The 20,066-nt window shown below is 42.3% G+C and overlaps 2 protein-coding genes across 3 annotated transcripts; both read right to left on the minus strand.

The window, feature by feature from the left end:
* Nucleotides 1-566: 566 nt before the first annotated feature.
* On the minus strand, nucleotides 567-9,240 carry LOC311507814 (cytotoxic granule associated RNA binding protein TIA1-like). Of its 2 annotated transcripts, none has more exons than XM_084572329.1 (12): nucleotides 9,005-9,240; nucleotides 7,374-7,470; nucleotides 6,963-7,061; nucleotides 4,986-5,040; nucleotides 4,816-4,903; nucleotides 3,377-3,452; nucleotides 3,122-3,227; nucleotides 2,831-2,929; nucleotides 2,659-2,743; nucleotides 2,434-2,575; nucleotides 2,198-2,343; nucleotides 567-2,103 (listed from the first exon to the last, which is right to left on the minus strand). In XM_084572329.1, exons 1-12 carry the CDS (start codon nucleotides 9,028-9,030, stop codon nucleotides 1,965-1,967), a joined length of 1,158 nt encoding a protein of 385 aa, XP_084428455.1. In that variant the 5' UTR covers nucleotides 9,031-9,240; the 3' UTR covers nucleotides 567-1,964. The 2 variants fall into 2 exon arrangements, with proteins under 2 accessions (XP_084428455.1, XP_084428454.1); XM_084572328.1 differs by having other exon boundaries at nucleotides 2,198-2,346; nucleotides 9,005-9,224.
* Nucleotides 9,241-10,394: 1,154 nt separating this feature from the next.
* Nucleotides 10,395-14,291, minus strand: dtwd2 (DTW domain containing 2). The gene is made up of 6 exons (XM_084571804.1): nucleotides 13,919-14,291; nucleotides 13,580-13,670; nucleotides 13,336-13,430; nucleotides 12,652-12,850; nucleotides 11,555-11,683; nucleotides 10,395-11,095 (listed from the first exon to the last, which is right to left on the minus strand). Exons 1-6 carry the CDS (start codon nucleotides 14,071-14,073, stop codon nucleotides 10,916-10,918), a joined length of 849 nt encoding a protein of 282 aa, XP_084427930.1. The 5' UTR covers nucleotides 14,074-14,291; the 3' UTR covers nucleotides 10,395-10,915.
* Nucleotides 14,292-20,066: the final 5,775 nt, after the last annotated feature.

Raw genomic sequence — 20,066 nt, forward strand, 5'->3', positions numbered from 1 at the left:
ACTAACTATAATGTTTGGTCACATTTGGCATTAAAGTTAATATCGTCGAGCTTTCTGTTCTCTGCAACACAAACTCCACCTGATTCCAAAGATATGATGCAGTTTAAAAGTAAGCTGCTTTAAGCAATCAGCATTTTAATGGGACAAAGCAAAAAAAAAACAAAAAAAACATAGACCGTGGTACTGAAGCATCAACAGAACTTCCCTTGCCGAAACATAGGCTGAAAACATTCCCAGGCACTGCCTTCCCTCAGATGATTTTTGGTTAAATTAAAAAAAAAAAAAAAAAAAAACGGTAACTCACTGATAATAAGGCAACACGATGAATTTCTCAACGATTACTTATGGAGGCTGCAGTGCAAAAAATCCGATCCTTGCGAGGCCGTTTCTTAATCTATAAAAACGACTGTTAAGTAGGTCTAAAACTGAATAAATTAGGAAATTACTCGTCAATCTAAAGGCTTTTTCTCCAAGGATCTTAAACGAAATGCTGCACTGATTCTACTATTTCTAGAAACCTCATTCCCCCTCCCCGCCCCCCGTCCCCCAACCAGGAGCAAGCACGCTTCCTTAATTAACATGTTGTCTTTATACAGATTCACTACAATTGAACAGACTGTCTGTGACCGGTTATTTACATGAAACAGACTTCCAAATGAAATCACAAACTGGAATGCAAAAACATTAAAAAAAAAAAGAAAAGAAAAAACAAACAAAACCCTAGTATTTGTGCAACATTTGTCTGCCTGTAAGTACAATAAGAGTGGCAGTAATCCCTGCAATTGGTTTATTTGAGATATTTTAATTTAAAAAATAAAGTTGACAGTTGACAGCCACTTTTATGAACATAAAACGTCTCGCGTGTCACATGGTTTTTGTTGGTGTCTTTTCAACATTTCTTTATGAAACAGTCCCGAAATTAAACACAAAAAAAAAAAAAAAAGGCAAAAGCTCTTTATACAACGTCAGCATTTTAAAGATGCTCAAAGAAAAAAAAAAAGGACACTATTATATTTGTTGCAAAAAAAAAGAAAATAAACATGGCATAGTCCTTTGTGTTTCAGGGGAAGATGACCTGGACACTGTCTTGTGTGTAAAAGCATCAGTCCATGCACACACATAAGCACACACACATATTTCTTATCCACAGATGGGATTCTCCGTCCGTTCAGTCCGATCCGGGAGATGAGGTGAAGAGAGAGCTGAAATTTATTTATTTATTTTATTTTATTTTGTTGTTGGTATCCACTTTTCCCCTCAAACTGCCGACTTCTTCTTCTTCTTCTTCTTCTTCTACTACTCAGTGTTTTCCTACGTTTCACAGAATGACTCGACAAACACCCTGAGAGCTCGCTCGGACTCGCGTTTACCGCTTTCGGCTTCCGACTGAGACAAAATAAAAACCCATTACTCGATACACATCTTGTGGCTGCGCTGCAATACTGTGGACTATTGAGTGCTTTTTATTTCTTTTTCTTTTTTCTTTTTTTTTCCTGTGGCAAAGTTCATAGCCTCTTCTCCCTGCATGATTGTTAGATAACTGGTATAAAAATTCGGCCCTTGCTCTTTGGCTCTGAGGAGCTAAAAACAAAACAAAAGATGCTATTTTAATATGCTTTTAATTCATTAGACTTTAAACAAAACTGTGGCTGTGTTGGAAGTATTTTTGACACGTAGTATAATATTTTTTTTATTTTTTTTTTTGCCGAATGCAAGGTGCCTCAGCATTTAACAGTGTTAAAGTGTGGATGGTTTATCTTTACACTTGATCTGGGCAGTGGGTGAGGGTTTTTTTGGGCTGGTAGGGTTGATAAGATGGCGTACCAGCTTCACTAATTTTGTGGAGGTGACAGACAAGAGCGCATCTAATGCACTCCCTTCCCCGGCGAAGTATCATCCTTGTGGCCTCGGAGGCTCAGAGAGAGAGAGAGAGACAGAGAGAGGGGGCTACTTGTGACCGGTGATCAGTGGGTGTGGTAGCCGGCGGTGCCCATGCCGGCCTGGTTGGTTAGCACCGTCCCGTTGACTCCCTGCCCGGGCTCCACCATGCCGCCGTTGCTCACAGCGCCGACGCCTGTCCATCCAGCTCCAGCGTGTAACTGACTGTAGAAGAAAGACAGTAATTAAATTAACAAGTCCTTTCCTGTGGGGCAAAAAAAACCAAAGATTAAAGTTCCTGGATATTTGCAGTACTCACTTGTAGCCCTGCTGATCCCAGGTCTGTCCATAGACGCCGTAGCTCGGCACCTGCCACCCGTTGGGCACATACTGACCAATCTGCTGCGTGTTGCTGTACCACTGACCCCACTGATTGTAGGGCTGCGCTGCGAAGCTCACCGTGTTCTGCTGAGATACGAAATACAATCACACATTACACATCGCTGCTGCAGAGTTGATGAATCATATGATAATACAGCTTAGCCCCGTTCATACCTGGGCCATCTGTACTTGCTGTATGGGGCCCTGGACCATGTCTGTCGTTTCTTTGCCCCAGTAGCACTTAACAACGTAGCCCTCTATGGCCGTGCCGTTGACAGAAACAATAGCGTGAGCCGCTGCCTCGTGGGAGTTGAACCTGCACACGGGGGGAAACTCGTCATTAACTCATCCTACGACAATCGCCTGAAATAAATCACACAATCTGGAGACTCCGTTTACCTCACGAACGAGTAGCCTTTCTCTGGGAAAACACGAATTTCCATGATTTGGCCGAAAGGCGAGAAGGTCTGTCTCATGATTTGCTCTGTAAACAGGAAGTTTTAAGATGTTCAGTGTGTGTGTGTGGGCCGTGGTTTCACGTCTGCAGCTTTAAGTTAAAACGGTGACTCACCTGTGAGACCCATTGTGACTCCTCCGCAGTAGACGGTGCAGTTGCTGGGACTGGACTGGTTCACCACCTCGTCAAACGATAGCTGTTTGGTACTGGGCGCTAACAGAAAGAAAAGAAATGAAGGGTGGTTAAAAGACTTCCTGTGTCTCCTACACGCCAGTAATTATTTAGATGTTTCACTCTAAACCCAAACTATCGATCGACTAATAGAAGAGGCAGCGGTGAAAATAAATGTTCTTATAGAGTCTATTCAGAAACAAGTATTCCCTTCTTCAGAGCAGAACAACTCACTTTCATTTGTAGTTTTAGGAGCAGGCTTCCTAGTGGCCCAGTTGGTCCTGATCTGCCGTCCTCCCAACCACTGTCCTCCCATCTGCTGAATGGCATTCTCCGCATCCTGGTCACAGAAAGCAAACATTGGTGAACGACAAACGACAAACACAAGATGCAAATCCTGGCTCTAAGCAAAGCTACACTCAGAACCTGCCAACGTTTTCTGTGCCCTCATAACACATGCTCTACTACTACTACTACTGGAACACTTACCCATTTGTTGAAGAAGGAGACAAAGCCATAGCCTTTAGATTTACCTGTGGCCATGTCTTTCACCACTCGACAATCCCTGCAGACAAACACAACAAACAATATAACATAAGTTAACCAACCGGCGACACCTGAGAGGTAATAACTCTCCATACCAGTAGGAGGCAGTAGTCTGTATTTGTCATTCTAAAGCGTAAACAGGAAAAGCGAAAAGGCTAAGAGCTACAAATGGTTGTACACTGGACCGTACGTCAACGTCGGCGCCATATTGGAGGAGGCAGCTCTGTCCCGCGAACCAATACGAGTCAATGGAATGAACTTTATTAAGCGTCTTCTACAAAGTACTATAAACATTTACACATTCACACACAAACGCATAAATTCAGGAAACTGATAGGAACCAAAAAACAGCGTCTGTAACATTAACTACTATTACAGACGTTGTTTTTGGTTCCTATCGGTTTCCTGAATGTATACGTTAATGTGCGAATATGTAAATGAGAAGCATTAACTTACAGCACTTTGTAGAAGACGCTTAATAAAGTTCATTCCATTGAATTCGTATTGGTTCGCGGGACACAGCTGCCTCCTCCAATATGGCGGCGACGTTGACGTATCGCAACAACGGGCCAACCCGCTCAATGAGGCGTCTATGTATATATATGTCTATGGTTGTACAGAGCTGACCTCTACTGAATCATCCTGATCAGTAGAGTTCATTCATTCTAGATACTCAAATTAACTGAGATTATATCTGGTTGTGACGTCTCTGCCATTTCCTGTTTCCGCTCCTCTACATGTCAGGAGTTAACATTATACCTTTTATATCGCTACACATTCTGACAAGTTTAGTAATGTCGCAGATTTGGATTCTGGATGCTGTGACATTGCGTCTTTGCACACAAATATCCGTTTGATTTATAACATAGCCTTTATAACTCTTGAATGAAAAGAGGCAGGAAAAATGCCGTGAATCAAACAAAACTCTTAAAAAAATATAAAGACATGGCTGATTTGTACCGGATTAAGGTGACAGACGACTTCTGCGATTAATACAAATTGCTAAAGGCGCCCGTATAAAAACTAGTCCCGCACGAATAGGACTTAAGCTGAACTGCAAACAAGAATGATCTTTGTCATTATGCCATCAAAGCAACACGCTGGATCGCCTGAAAAGCTGCCAACGGGTGTACAACTCATCACTGACGGCCTTAAAACCCGACTTTCATTCAGCTGTAGCTTGTTCTAACTTAGTCCTGCCGCAACAAAGCTAAAAATCATCACATTTACCTCTATTTCATAGCTAAATTGTTACGGTGTACCCTAAAGTTCTTGAGGCAGAGTCCCACAAAAACAAAAAAATGGCTTGTGAACCTTTGAGGTGTGCAGATGCATTGTTAGCTTAGTTCTCGACAGACTGGGGACGATAAGAATACACTTACGATATTTTCCCAAACGGAGCAAACGCTGCCTTTATGTCATCTGTGGTGATTTCAGGACTTAGATCTCCAACAAAGACATGGAAGTGACCTGAGGAGGAGATTTATTCACACTTTAGTCCACAGATCCGTCCGATCGGTCTGAAACCACTTGGATTAAATCGACTACTCACTGCTTGTGTCTTTCTTTTGGCTGGTTGGCGTCGTGGCCCAGTTGACCTTGACCTCCTGAGAGAGAGACAGATGCGAGAAAGCGAGGGAAGAGGAGGGAGGTGAGACATCACTGCACACTCGCAGAAATAGAGGAAGCTTCTGTTTTCTTTGATTAGAGACTTTGTCACACACCACTGTTACTTATTCGGTGATTGAGAACTTCTTTTTATTTAATAAGATGGTCATCTGGGGTCTTATACATATTTATATACCTTTGTATTAATTAGCACACAGTAAAATACAGTGGAGCACATAAAAGGGATATCACCTTCATAATTTAGGAACATTTTTACTCTGTCAAGTAATAATTTGGAGCAAAACTGTAGGAAGTAAGGTCCAAATAACAAGGGACTTACAAACAAGTGATTTTTACGAACTTGTTATACTCCTCAAATGGTCCTTCAATACCTGTTGAGGATAAAATATTTTTTTTAAACTGAGCGTATTTCTCTCGAAGCTGCTCTTAATGTGGAGTCTTTATGTGGCAATAACTTTGCAAAAAAGAACACACAGCAGTAGAAGATGTAAAAAGGGAGGAGGTGGTGGGGGGCGGAGGAGCATCGATTAAAGTAGATCAGAGAACATGATTAGACAGCAGGGCCTCGTCAGATTCATTCAGACACAGATGGACACTCAGACAACATGGAGAATGACGTGGCGAGAAAAGAAAATCCAAACAGCGCCGTGTTCATAGCTTTAAATAGCAGTGATGTTAAAAGTGTGTGTGTGTGTCCTTGTTGTTTATTCAAATGGATGCAAACACGTTAAACCTGTTTGCCAGTTATCAGGACGACGAATTCGGGCATGAACTGGACTGAAACTTGTGTCGTCTGAGCCCGTAGACTGTAGAAAAGTGGACGCCATGACAACAGCTCCTCTGAAAGTGAAGCCAAAGCAAGTAGAGCTCCCCCTGGTGACTGGCTGCAGTATAGGTCATAAGCCCCGCCTCCTCCATGTTAGTGGATGGACCAGCCAAATTAAAAGACTAAAGTACACGTCAAATACTTTTTTTTTTTTAAAGGATGGTTTGTCATGATGATTGACAGATGCCATTGGCTTCTTGGGATTTGTACTTCCAAGATGGCGCCGCCCGTATTCCCGGTATTTTAGCTTCAGTTTGCCAATGGGAGGAAGTGAAGACACGTCGTCCACTCTTTCTACAGTCTACGCCCGAGTCCGATTGGCTTACGGACAATGTCTTAAATTGAACGTCAAACCTTTTGTGTACATGACTTCCCATGTTGTAATCACAAGCTCCATTTGAAGGCAGCAAAAGCGGTACTTTCTTTCAAGTGGTAAGGACGTTTGAAACCTATAAGAAACCTCTGTACGCAGTTGGATAAGCCTACAACCAATCAAAGCAAGAAAGTACGCCACATTCAGCAATTAAGTCATTATCATTAAAAGCCTTAATTTCCTTTTAAAGTTATTTCACTGCCAGTATTTTTTTTTACAACAGCTAGCGGACTCTTGACAACTCGCTTCTCTGATGGCAGCCATTTTGTTTTAAACAAATTAAACCCAACAGCGCTCAGATTGACGTGTATGACTACGTCGCCGTTTCTCTTCTGTCCATCACAAAATAAAGCTTGATAAGATATTTGCTAGAGCATAATCAGCTTCCAATAGACTCCAGATCAAACTTCACACCACAAAAAAAAATAATGGGTAGGCAGGGAAGTTGCTTCAGGCTAGCATAATACTCTACATCCATTAAATACAGTACAGTGTATGGATTACTTTGGTTTAAAGAGTTACAAGCTCAAACATGACATTTGTTAAGATTCTGAAATCCGTGTCTGACGTTTCCATCCCGGCCATTTCAGACCAAGTGGAAAAACAAACAAACATATTCAACAAAGGTTTCTCCGGCCGCTTCATGTCAAACCCACCCAGCCTTCCCTCAAGTGACTCACCCAGGAGATATGATAGCTTACCTTACCCAGTATTTTCCGACCGTTCATGGCTGCGATTGTGGCAGTGGCATGTCTATGCTCATAGAACTCCACAAAGCAGTACGGATCATGTCCTGCTGTCTGGAGTGGACAGGAAAACACAAATATTAAGTCACTGTGGTTTAAGGAATATAATAACACCGTGATTTAGCGTTAAATAGGGGGACATGATACTACTGCACACTGGGGAAAGAGCTGAGGATGAAGAGGATGAACACCAGAGGAGTCAAGGCAAGTACCTAAATCAGATAACAAGGGTGGGAAACAAAAGCAGGAATTCTCAGAAAGGAACACTGTTGGGATGTTACCACCAGAGGGATGCGTTGGCTGGAGGATTTTCTCATGTTGGGGGATTAAAAAAATAAAAATAAATAAATCTAAGAATAAACTTACATCTACTATCATTTTACAGCTTTTGCAGGGTCCGATCTGGCCGAACAGCTCCAGGATGAGGGCCTCTGTCACGTCTCGGGACAGATTTCCCACATACCTAGAGGCAAGAACACAAACAAAAGTAAGACACTACGAACCACAAAGGCTGGTAAGTTAGAAAAATTTAATTAAAAGCATTTTATTTTTGATACATCAACTCAATATTTGTTATGTAATAAAATTAAAAGCATGTGATTAAACGCTACCATAGAATCTAAAGCAAGCACGACTACTTAAAGGTATTAACTGCCTTCCAAGGTGTATTTATTCCACTTTATAAACTGGATTAAGACACAATGAAATTGCCACAAATCTGTGCTAGTGTTAAGATTAAATAAATTAAGTAATAATAATAGTAAATAACAACGATAAGACAATCTCTGACACTGAAATCTGTAGTTAATTTAAACCTCAGGAAGCAGCAGCTAAGTAATGCAGTGAAATCTTAATCAGAAAATTAATCAAATTAAAGTTTGAAGTCAAAAATATCTCCGGTAGCTGCTCCTCCTGGTTTTATGTAATAGTAAATGCATTCTTGGCCAGTCTTTTTTTTTATTTTCTCCAGACCAAATGTCTAAGTGCTTATCGGAATAAAAAAATGTGCTTCCGGTTACTGAATGTTGTAAATAAGAGCTGTAAATATGAGCTGCAACTCTCCCCTGTTTACACAACCTTTGAGACACTTCAGGGTGCTCGTCTTCTTTGAAACACAATAAGTACATCACAAGAATCAAACAATATTACAATTAATGTGTGAAAGGCAGCATATATTTTGGCATTAACAACTGCAAGCTCGTTGTTTGATGCCTCAACAAAATAAAATCCCATGCTTGTTGACACCAAATAATTCCGTGATTGTAATATTTAACACTAAGCCAAGCATGTAATGCAGCTACAGTCAAGGATCACTGTTAAAAAAAAATGCAGCTACTGAGGTTGTTTTGCCTCACTGGGAGCTTTAAATAGAAATATCTCATCCAGGTAATATAAATATACAGTTTAACAGCATCGATCTATGTTAATATTCATCAAGGCTAATGGCTAAAAAAAAAAAAAAAAAAAATCTATCCTTAAAAATAGCTACCTAGGCCTGTGCAATGATGATTCTAGTAGCCAAGTAACGTTATGGAGATAGCACGCCAAACTCCATTTAAAAAAAATGGTGGTTTAATGTTCTTCTGCTCATCTCAAGACTTCTCTACGGTGTAAAGCAGCCTCACAAAGCTTACGTGAATCTTTGAAAGACACGTTTTCATTCGGCATGAACACAACATATGAAACGAGGTTTATTTTTTATTAAGAATTGAACTTTTTTGTCAGATTTTCCTTGGCTAGTACTGTTAACCGACGCGTTAATTTGAGATTCTTCTGGAATTAGCTAGCTAGCTAGCTAGGTAGCATTCACATATATTAAAGCAGCAGGTTTTAATTACTACTTGAGGTGCAAAAAACAAATGCAACTGTTAAATTCCACAATGATTTCGAGGCCCGGTTACAAAGAAAGCACCGTTTCGGGGCAGGAGCTCCGGGATAACCAGCCGCTGCTGGACGTTACGTGACGAACACAAGCTAGCGGTAACGCAGACACTTACAGGGTTTTGGGCTGGTCATCGTCCATTTTGCTCCACTCGCTGGCCGAAAACAAGACGCAACCCTGAGAGCAAATCCACGACTGTTCGCGGGCAAGCTGCCGGTGACACCGTCGAGATAGTTTAATGCAAACTGTACACTGGTTTTACCGCCGCTGTTAGCTCCTGAATGAACAATGGGGGCAGCCGACAAAGATGGCGGAGCGACCGGGGGCCGACTCCTAATGCGCATGCGCGACAGTTCAGCCAAAGGCAATTTCTAGGCAGATTACAAAACCATGCAGCCTGGAAAACACAACAAATAACACACACGTATCACAAAAATCCAGATATTTTCTTCCTTCCTTACAGGATGTGACCAGTACTTGGAGCTCGTTAAATCTTGCACGAACCAAACTATTAAAAAGTGCTGATTGTAGTGTTTTTAAAGCCTATTCTTACTGTTTGTTTATGTATTTACACTGCATGAAAGTCACTAAATCCAGCTTTAAGGTGCTTGATCTTTACGTGAGCACTTCTTTTGTTTATGCAGCTTAATATTTCTACTCTTTTGTACATTTCAGAAGCAGATATTGTAGTTAATACTCCACTACATGTGTTACTCGTCAGGTTAAAGACACCCACTGTGATCAAAACAAATGTTTTCTGGGTTTATAAGTTTAGATCAGCTTTAAAATGATCTCCAGCTGCAACATTGAAGTGACATATTAAACACTAATTACCTCTGGCATATTTTAATGGTCATTCTAGTTCTTCTGCACCATTATTTTCTCCTATTTGGACAATGGTGCAACGTTTAATTAAAAAAAAAAGAATTACTGCATATCTGTGACATAAAAAAGACCCTAAACTTATATATTTATATATATATATTTAGTCCTGACACCTGTGACTATCTTTTACCTCTAAAAGGTGTCACAGGTGAGAGCATTCTACTATTTTGTTGTTCTGGACAGCAAATTTCAAAGGCAAAACTAGGAAATTGTTCAAATCAGGACTCTTTAAACATGTGAGTTTGCTTTTCCTGTACTTAAAAATACTAATATATGCTATTATTAAATAAATTCTGAACATTTTACCTTTATTTAGTGATTAAAATGTTCACTTTACTTGCCCAGCATTTTTAATGTCAGATATTCTTTGGAGGAACTTGAACCACAGCTTTAACTGTGTTTAATTATTGTTTATAAGGAAGTAACTTGTGAACATATTTAATCTGGAATTTGATTCTTACATTTTTACTCCTCCTCCAGTTAAACAATTTGCTCTAATCAATGTACATATAAAAAACACCTTATATCTATCTCACAAACAATATTTTCTTGAGATATAAATAATTTAATTCCATTTTTGTTTTAACAATAGAAGCATAAAATGAATTACCCATGTGTATATTACTGAGATTTTATTTGTGGCATAGAAAACCCTCCAAATGCTTTATGTGATGGTGAGTAAAAGCTCCACATATGCCCGCATATACAATTATGACAAACATTTACAAAAACATCATGACTTCACATACGTCGGTATAATACAAGTGTCACCATTGTCACGGCCATGTTGTGTGTCTTTGGTAGTTTCGCGCGTGTGTGTGTGTCGTTTTCACTTCCCATTCAATCAGCCCTTCCAGATGTGACCAGCAGCAGAAACACAAAGTCATTCGTAACAGAATCACCCGAGAGTTTTTTTTATAAAATTCAAGGTGGAATTATGTAAACTGTTCTTAAATAATGAACGTTATCAAACCTGATTTACACGGTGCTTCAAGTACAACTCAAATATGTCATCAATTTATTTTAAATTAATGACAAATAAAAAAACAAATCACATTTAAATAAATCCGTCAGAGTCCAGCGGTTCCCAGACCCTGACGATAGCAGTCCAACACAGCAGCGTCATGAGTCTCCTCCTTCCTCATCTGGGACAGACGTTGTTGTCCGTGAGGAGCTTCTCCATCCTCTTTATCTTGCGTTTGTTCTTGGGCATGGGTTTGTCGTACATGCCGTTCTTCAGCAGATGCTCCTTGCTGTGGTGAATCTGAGCGCCGTGCTGCAGCTGGAAGGAGCACAGGGCGTTCAGAGGCCTCAGCAGGACCTGTAAAAAACAGAAGGCGACACGATAAATACATTTATTTACCACTGAATCCTCTCGTTCTCCTGTTTGGACCAGAGCAGCACTTTGGAAAACTAGCTATAGTTCAGTATTTAGACAGTTTCATCACATTTATTTAGTAATAAATAAAAGAAAAGTAGACTGTGTATGTGTAAAGCACTATTCCCACAGGATTAATATCACATATGATTTAGAAATGACCCCTCTAGGGAACATTAGGACGGGATAAACAAACTCATTATCCATAACTGTGAAAATAAAACATGATGTGATAAGTCCGAATTAATCCAGGAGTATTCACAAACTACCTACTACAATATTATTAGCTCCATCTCTACCGATGTGAAAAAAAAGATGCGAACAAAACAACACATCTTAAAACTAGTCCCGTCCGAACAGGGTGTTAAAAATGAAATGATTGTACAATAATAACCGGCATACCTCTTGGATCTCGTCGTTCTGCTCCAGGACCGACAGGGCGACGGCGGCGCATTCCAGCGTGGAAAGACAGATGTTGGAGGGCTGTGTGCGGATCACGTACTGACTGGACAGGGTCCTGTTGAGCTGCACCTGGTAAACAAAAGCAGAGGGAATCAGTTAAAGCTGTTAGCATCACTGTTCACACTACATCTGAACTGTACGCTGATGCTAACGTTAAAAGCATTCAACAGGTGACTGTCATTGTGGAGCAGTCAAACAGAACGCCATTTATCAGTCACAGTGGAGGAGTTCAAGTATCTCGGGCTCTTGTTCACGAGTGAAGGTAGGATGGAGCGGGAGATCGACAGGGGGAGCTGAGCGGCGTCTGCAGTGACGCGGCTGCTTAACCGGTCTGTTGTGGTAAAGAGAGAGCTACGCCGAAAAGCGAGGCTCTCAATTTACCGGTCGACCTACGCGCCAACCCTCACCTATGGTCATGAACTTTGGGTGATGATCGAGAGAACGAGATCGCGAGTTTCCTTCGTAGGGTGGCCGGGCTCAGCCTTAGAGATAGGGTAAGGAGCTCGGACACGCTGGAGGAGTCCAGAGTAGAACTGCTGCTCCTCCACGTCGAGAGGAGTCAGTTGAGGTGGCTAGGACATCTAGTAAGGATGCCTCCTGGACGCCTCCTGGGAGAGGTGTTTCAGGGATGCCACACCGGAAGGAGGTCCAGACCCAGGACACGATGGAGGGATTAAATCTCTTATCTGGCCTGGGAACGCCAGGGGATTCCTCCAGAGGATTTGGTGGAAGTGGCTGGGGAGAGGGCTGTCTGGACTTCGGGAGAAGACGAAGACGACAGTGGCTGACAAGTCAGTTTTAACTCAGATTGTAATTATTATGGTTGCAGCAGTTTAACAGATGTAACGGCGAGCTGAAACAAACCTCCTTCAACAGAAACGGATAAAGAAAAGGGTCTTTTGAACAACAAACTCTGGCAGATAGTTCTCCAGATAACAAAATTATTTACATTTAAAGTCGATGAGAACTGAGTACGTCAGGTCTCGAGCAAGTCGTTGAATAGGATTGAGTCAGATCGTGTTACTACATGCACACACCTGTTTGGGCAGGTGGAACAGGCTGTTTTTCAGGAACATGTTCTTGGCCTGGCTCCAGGTGCCGTCGATGATGATCACGTTGCGTTCGACGGCGCCCGTCTCCTGGTGCTGCACCAGCTCCTCCAGGTTCTGGGAATTGGGACCCGGGTACAGGATGAGCGTCCTGCTGTCCCGACACACCGCGGCCAGCTCCGGGTGCCTGAGAGGGAAAACAAGACAAAGGGTAGAAACTAGACGTTCATAAGAGTAGCAATCAGCCGTAACATTAAAACCACCAACATGATGAACTCATCTTAACGTTCTTCTGGGAAACATGGGTCCTGGCATTTATGTGCATGTTACTCGTGCAAACTCTTGCGAGGACAACAGTTGTTTTATGCCCCGCTCTCTTTAATATTCCTGCTACTTCCCCCTCGTCTTCCAATGCTAATTCCTGTCCCCTAACCCTCTCCCACGTGTTTGCAGTTGGGTCAGTAATCAGTTCACACTACCAGACAGCGTACAGATTCGTCCCACAACATTCAAACGTGTTTGGTTTCCTGCGACCGAGGCTGAGTCGAGTCTGCTCCCCTCACACACTAACAGATTTTTGTGCCGACTTGTCCCCAACTAGTGCAGACTGGTGCAGACTTTGTGTCCTACTCGGTCGTAATGTTATGGCAGATCTGTGCGTGTGACACTTACTTCTCCTCATTGAATCTCCTTCCCACTATCACATTGCACTTTCCTTGTGGCAAACAGGCTGCGAGTAGAGGCACGGTGCGAAGTACTCGGCTCTCCTGAAAAGAACAAAAAGGCTCAGGTGAGCTTCATGAAACCAAAGAAGAAGAAGAAGAAGAAGAAATAGAAACAGAAGAAGAAGAAGACATGGTGTTTGTGTACAGTTTTAAAAGGACACTTACTCTTGTTTAACATTTGATCAGCTCACCTCTGCAGGATGCTGCACTACGTACAGACATGTGGAGACCTCCAGGGGTTGAGGCGGAAGAAAAGGACAGAGACACACCTTCTGAGGACGACTGCATGGGAGGAAAGTTGGAAGACTTGTGATACATCCCAGTTAGCTTCCCCAGCCCCATCTCTCTCTGTTCCTGCTTTCGGGTCTTGATCTGTCTGTAACGACATACATCTGCACCCTCATTAAAGCATGACAGTTTATATCAGGAAGAAGAAGAAGAAGGAGGAGGAGGAGGAGAAGAAGGAGGAGAAGGAGGGGGGTCTCGGTTAGCTTTAGCATTAGCATTAGCTTCCCTTTCATTCATCTCACCGGCATCGCAAACACGTCGGTCGCCTCTCGCCGAGCTCCACCGGGAGAGCGGCCAGGTCTCCGAAGGCGTCCACCAGACCGTCGTCCGTCGGGGAGCCGTCGCCGGCGTCGGGGCAGGTTTCCTCGGGAGTCTCCGCGGAGCCCGAACGGTCCATCGCGGAGTGTTAGCATGAAGCTAACGTTAGCCGAGGTGGTGATCAGCAGCGGTCGGACACTCAAACGCAGCGCCGGCGACGAGAGACGCGTCTGGTGTAGAACTAGATCCGATAGAGAGGCTGGGGTTTAATTAGCTCCACTTAGTTTTAAATTATGCTTTACTTCCGGATTTTGTGTTATTTTAGTTGTCTAATAAGAAACTAGCTAATCCCTAATTAAATAAGAAAGGTGACACTCTTATGACCCGTTATCAGTCAGAGGCTCCAGACTCAATGGGGTTGAAACTTCTTGGGGTCAAAGGTTAAGGCTGTATTATAAATTGATGGCAGATTATATCTCAGTCCACCAGTTTTTTTCCCAATCTTAACATAGATGTCTTCCTTTACTCCTCTTTTTAAACCATCTGTCTTCTCTGGTTCCTGTGGTGGGACATGTGTTTGTGGAGGGGTTGTTTAGTTTCCCCCAGTGTACAAATCTGTATATTTTGTCCTTTTTTTGTCTTGGTGAACAAGTTTCTGCTTCAAGAGGTTTAATACCAGGTTTGAAATAAACAGGGGTGCAGTGTTTCCTCAGGTTCAGCAGCTACAGCTTTAAAATCAAAGATATTTACATCAATTATTTAATTCTAGCATTTAATTATTTATTTTTTTAATATTAATTAGAAGGAATTAGAAAGTTATTAACATATTTAGGAATGCAGTAGCTTATGTATATTTCTTTTAATAGATTAAATAGTTGTTTAACTAAATACTTTATTTATTTATTTATTTTTCCCACCAAAAATAGTTTATTTTCATTTTTTAAATCTTCTTATGATCTAATTTAATTTTAAAAAAATTTATAAAATAATATACATTAAAAAAATCCAATAATATTTTATATATATCTGTAAAAAATGACAGATTAAATTCCTGTCAATTGAGTATATGATAACAAATTTCATTGAACGTATCACAGGAACATATAACAACATATACAGTCACTAAATAAAGAAAGAAAGATTTTTTTTTATAGAAACATATGTTCACACCTCTAAATATTTTTGTTTTGTTTTGTTTTATAAAAACAACGACTATATGTCACTATTTAAAGCAATAGAAAAATAAATCCTTCAGGCAAATGAACAGCAACAATTGCTAGACAAAAGTAATTAAATAAGATAAATACATGAAATAAAATACAGTTAATAAATTAACACTACTAATAGTAAATACTTTTCTTTATAAACTTGCATGTTCACTCTATCTGCAGCACTTCTATTGAGACTTGTTGTAGTTCACTAACTCACTGCTGCCACCTGCTGATGTGGAGGAAAAACAACCAACGCTCATCTAAAATGTGATCTTAAATCTCTAAACGTAGCTCTCACTTTAGCCCCAAACTACACATTTATATGCAGCACATTTACTTGTCTTTATATTTTCCACATTAGCTCACGTTTGTTTATGTGCAAACAAACACGTGCGTGTGCATTTCTCGGTCTTCTCCTCAAGGTCAACACAGGAACGGGATCACTGCTGAGCTCCAGATGGCATCTTTTGGATTCAAACGTGCAAACAATCCTGGACACAAACCTGCTTTAATAACCACGTGTAGAGTAGATGCTGCACTCTCTGTTGAAGTGCATCATGTAGAAATATGTTTTCTTAAGGATGCTTTAGTTTCAGGTTTTGTTTTTGCTGTGCAGAATCGCGTTGGTGCATGAGCTTGTCGTGCTCCAGTAATAAATATGAGTTGGAAATTGGATGTTTTAGTGAAGTAGGAGGCGTGTTTTCAATTATTTAAGATGATTTTTTGTCTCAGTTATCATTTCATTGATGGAAAAACCACATCAGACACAATAAAACATATCTTTGTTGCAAGAACAGGTTCACACAAACAAACAAACTGAATTAAGAATCAAGTAATCTGTCAAAATAAATAAATCCAAATGTTTATATCTTTGCAAGCGGGAGCTCAGACTCCTACTTGAGACTTGAGAGAGTGTCGGGTTGAACAGGCTTATTTTTAGACGGAAGATGCACCCCAACAGTCAGGAAAACACCGACACATGCACTCTCACCTCTTTTTTTTTTTTCCATTCATGACGCAAATCTCTCCTCTCAAACACGATTCATGCACTAGAAACCTTTTGATCAGTGTGCTAGCGGCTGAAATTAGCGACGTACAAATGTATATTTTACATAAAGTTGAATGCACGCTCATTTTACTCTGATTTCATGTCCAAATTAGGTCTCATCTGTTGCAGCACTTGATATTAACCTTACAGAAAAAACACTAAAGTATCACACACTGTCCTTTGCTCTTAGCTGCTTCAGTTGATGAGGAAGCGTCTCCTTGTTTCTGATCTGATTCTGGTGACTTAACGTCTTTCTCTTCTGCATCAGTTTGTTTCGTTTCACTCTCACTTATTTGCTCTTCCGTTTTGGCGTCTTCCTCTTCGGCTGGTTTTGCGACGCTTACTACATTTTTATCTTCTCCACTTTCACTTTCTGGGGATTCATGTTTCTCAGGTGGAGCAGCTTCAAAGGAGGCCTGCATCGTCTGCTCTCCGTCTCCGTCACCCTCATCGGCGGTCTCCGGCGGCGATGCCGTCTCCTTCTCCTCCTCTCGTTGCTCCTTTCCTCCGGCCTCCTCTTGTTCCTGCGCGAAACCGTCGACCGGAGTCAGAGGCGTTAGATCCAGACACGCCTTAGGAGAGGATGCTGCTTTTCTCCTCGGAGGTGCGACAGGTGTATTTATTTCTGGACCTCGTTCCTGGCGTGTACGCACATTTCTGTCGTCCAGGACCATAGGATGATCATCTGTAGTTTCCCAGTCTAGTTCCTCCGAGGGGAACTCAAAGCTTGAGAGGCTAAGTGGATCTACTGGGGTTTCTGGAACTTTTGCAACCACTATGGAGACGCTCTTCTCTGTCTTGGCTTTAGTTTTTTTAGTTGCTGTTTTTGACTCGTCTTCTTCTACTGATCGAGGGAAAGGATCTATATCGCAAGGAGAAGAGTTGTCACTGGATCTGAAGAAGTCTGTTACTTCCTCCTCTGAGTGCAACACCTCACTTTGTTCCCCTTTGCCCTGAAAATCTCCAAGTTCGTACAAATCCTGGGTCAACACCCGCGGTCCTTCCTCTGGGGCTTTTTCTTTAAGCGTCAGTTCCGCCTCCACCACAGGAGTCTCATCTATGAGGACGTATTTCTCTAAATATCCCCTGGCCTCTCGATCCGAATGCCTGCTGTGGAAGGACTTCTCCGACGTCATGCTTTCCGCGTCCTCTTCTATCTTCCGGCTGCCGATTGCCTCCTCGTACAGGTCGGTGTAAAGGAAGGCCATGGCTTTGGGCTCCTCCAGCAAAATGGGGTCGATGATTTTCGGGGGTCCGTCGGGTAGAAAGATCGGAGTCAGGACGTCCTCTTGGCTTCCAAACAAATTCGAACCACTCGGCTTTGAGGGAAGCCTCGTGGGCGCACTATCAGCTTCTGTCTCCAGACTTTTCATTACATAGTTATCTGTGCCACCGTAGAAGACTTCATCTAGAAGCTCGCTGGTGATTTCCAATAGACTGACAGTGTCCGACTTGTCATTACTCACACTGGTGCTGGCGACAGACTGCAGTGGATTCTCAGCGTCTATTCTCTCAGCGGCAGCCTCAACCTCCGGTTCCAAGTGTTCCCCCGCGATTACCGCAGGACTTCCTGGAGCCTGAGCATCAACCAGGGCAAACGCCTCAAAGTAGTCCACGTTTCCAGGAGCTCTTCTCCCCGGAGGTCTGGCCACGGGAGCTCCTGGTGGATCCATTGCTCGTGGAGGTGGGATCCTGACTTGGTTGCTCACTGGTGCACTTGTTAAGATCAGGAACTCATTGTCATGGGTCTTCTCACTGGCTTTAGGAAAGGGGCTCTCCTCCAGATAAGACAGATTATCCACCATTTCTTTGCTCTCCTCTTCATCCACAGTGACTAGTTCAGGGGGAACGACAATGTTGAGGATTTCAGAGCCTTCAGACACCAGTCCAAACAGCTGATCAGTCGGTTCCTCTTGGTCGCCTTCTCCCTCGGTTTTCACATTTGGTTGAGAGACTTCCACTAACTCTGGCCGTCCTGAGACATTCTCAGAACTCTCTACCAGGAAATTACGTCTGTCTGCCTTGCTTTTCTGACCGTTGACCCTCTCTTTAGTCTTCTTCCGTCTGGAAATCAGCTCCTCGTCCATGACGAATATGATCTTCCCTGCTGGATGAGACTGGTGGGGCGTTGCGGGTCGCGCTGCAGCCTGAGAGCTGAGCTCCACGGCGTGGTTTCCGGCTTCAGATGCCCACGGCGTGGTGCAGCGACTTGGGGTCGTCTCCCATGCGATCCCGCTGTCCTCACCTTGCACCGTCACCATGGAGAAAGAGGAGTCCATCATCAGGCACTGCATCTTGGGCCGGACACTGTCATCGTGGACGGCCTCGCGCAAACTGGAGGCACAGTAACACAAGCAGTGAGGGGAAAGTACACAAATCTGAGGGTGTCAAAGTCCCTTGACTGCACAGAAATCTTCCATCAACGCCAACGCTTGATTAGACATTGATAAGGATGATCCACAAACTCCATACCGTCAATGAAAGCTGTCTGTTCTGCTTAAATTCAGCAGAACTTTAGCTCTGCCACTTGCATAAACATAAACACAGACACACAGCTCAGTCACTAATAGATTTCCTCCATTAATTCAACATTTTACGATCCAATGCATCAACTTATCAAACAAACCGGTGCCTCTGAGCAGCTTGTTATAAAAGTTATAAACTCTATAAGAGCTGCAGTAATCCACCCAGTGATACCTGTTTCTAAGGTTCTCCACTTCATCGCTGCCATCAAGGTTTTGCTCCGTTATATCTTCAGGCGACAACGCCGTCATCTCAGCATCGACGTCTGACCGCCCAAGATCCTCTCTGACGGTATCCATTGTATGAATCCCGATGAATCTGCTCCGGCCTCTCGGCTCAGCTCAGCGCTCTGCTCTGTTGATCACGTTCTAAGCAAGCACGCCCGACTTCGAGTTTTCATGCTCAGCGTAATCTTGAAATAGAAAACTAGCCTTCCACTGTTTCATGTGAAGCATTTGCAACATGGAGGGGAGGCTTTAATTTCTGTTCACACTGGATCAGTCCTCACATTTGGTTCTACCAACAGATTTAATCCTGGGTGAAATAGTTGTAGCCTGTGAACGGTTTGAACTTTAAAAAAAAAAAAAAAAATGCAGCAACCTTAAGTAAATGCCTCTGGCTTATTTTTCTTGCCAGGGCTATATATAAATTTGTGCTGGTAGCCTGTATCCAGTGTCATGAGCCGGCCTATAACTCTGTCAGAGGTAGGAGTGTAAAAAGTGTTAAGTTTTGTTTTTATTTGTGCAGAGACATCACAAATGTGTGATAAAAAGAAACCCTGCTCCTCTTTTTCTATGTTTATACCAAGTATTTAGTTAGAGTACTACACAACCCTACTAAAAATTTTGTATTTTTGTTTTTAAAAACTTGTGAATTACTTCAGCTTTTATGAAAATGTCAGCCTCACACCTGTTCGTGTCCGTCATGCAGTGTGAAACTGTGGGATACTGTGTGGGAAATGAAACGCTGGAGGAGTTGGAGACGTTTTAGTCAACAGGTTGTATCTGGGCCAAAGTTCTTGTGTGTGTAAACAAGTCTGACGTACTTTCTGTAAATCATAAGCTTTCCCAGCTTTCGCGCACGAAAAACAAGGGCCCAATAAACATACACCTTGTTATAAACGGTCGGCAGGCTTTATGACGTGAAGTTATCCATAAAGTTTAGTTGCACCGAACTGTTTTATTCCAGTACAGAGATTTTATCTTTATTCATGCAAATTTTTGACAAGAAGAAGTGTTTATATGACAGCTTTTACTAAAGTAAATGATTTGAAGACACTTCATCGTCACTGGCTGTATTAGTAACTGTCCAGAAGATGGCAATTAGATGCACAAAAAGAATCACACGCTA

Source organism: Chelon labrosus, assembly GCF_963514085.1.
Source record: "Chelon labrosus genome assembly, chromosome: 22".
In the NCBI taxonomy this organism is placed as follows: Eukaryota; Metazoa; Chordata; class Actinopteri; order Mugiliformes; family Mugilidae; genus Chelon; species Chelon labrosus.

Coding starts and splice junctions, on each gene's coding strand:
- LOC311507814 (XM_084572328.1), bottom strand. CDS start 9,030: ATGGACGATGACCAGCCCAAAACCCT. Junction 3,228..3,376: donor TCTCCTTCTTCAACAAATGG/GTAAGTGTTCCA, acceptor TTCTGTGACCAG/GATGCGGAGAATGCCATTCA. Junction 2,104..2,197: donor TGGGATCAGCAGGGCTACAA/GTGAGTACTGCA, acceptor TTTCTTCTACAG/TCAGTTACACGCTGGAGCTG.
- dtwd2 (XM_084571804.1), bottom strand. CDS start 14,073: ATGGACCGTTCGGGCTCCGCGGAGACTCCCGAGGAAACCTGCCCCGAC. Junction 13,671..13,918: donor CCGACGTGTTTGCGATGCCG/GTGAGATGAATG, acceptor CCTCCCATGCAG/TCGTCCTCAGAAGGTGTGTC. Junction 11,684..12,651: donor TGTTCCACCTGCCCAAACAG/GTGTGTGCATGT, acceptor TTTGTTTACCAG/GTGCAGCTCAACAGGACCCT.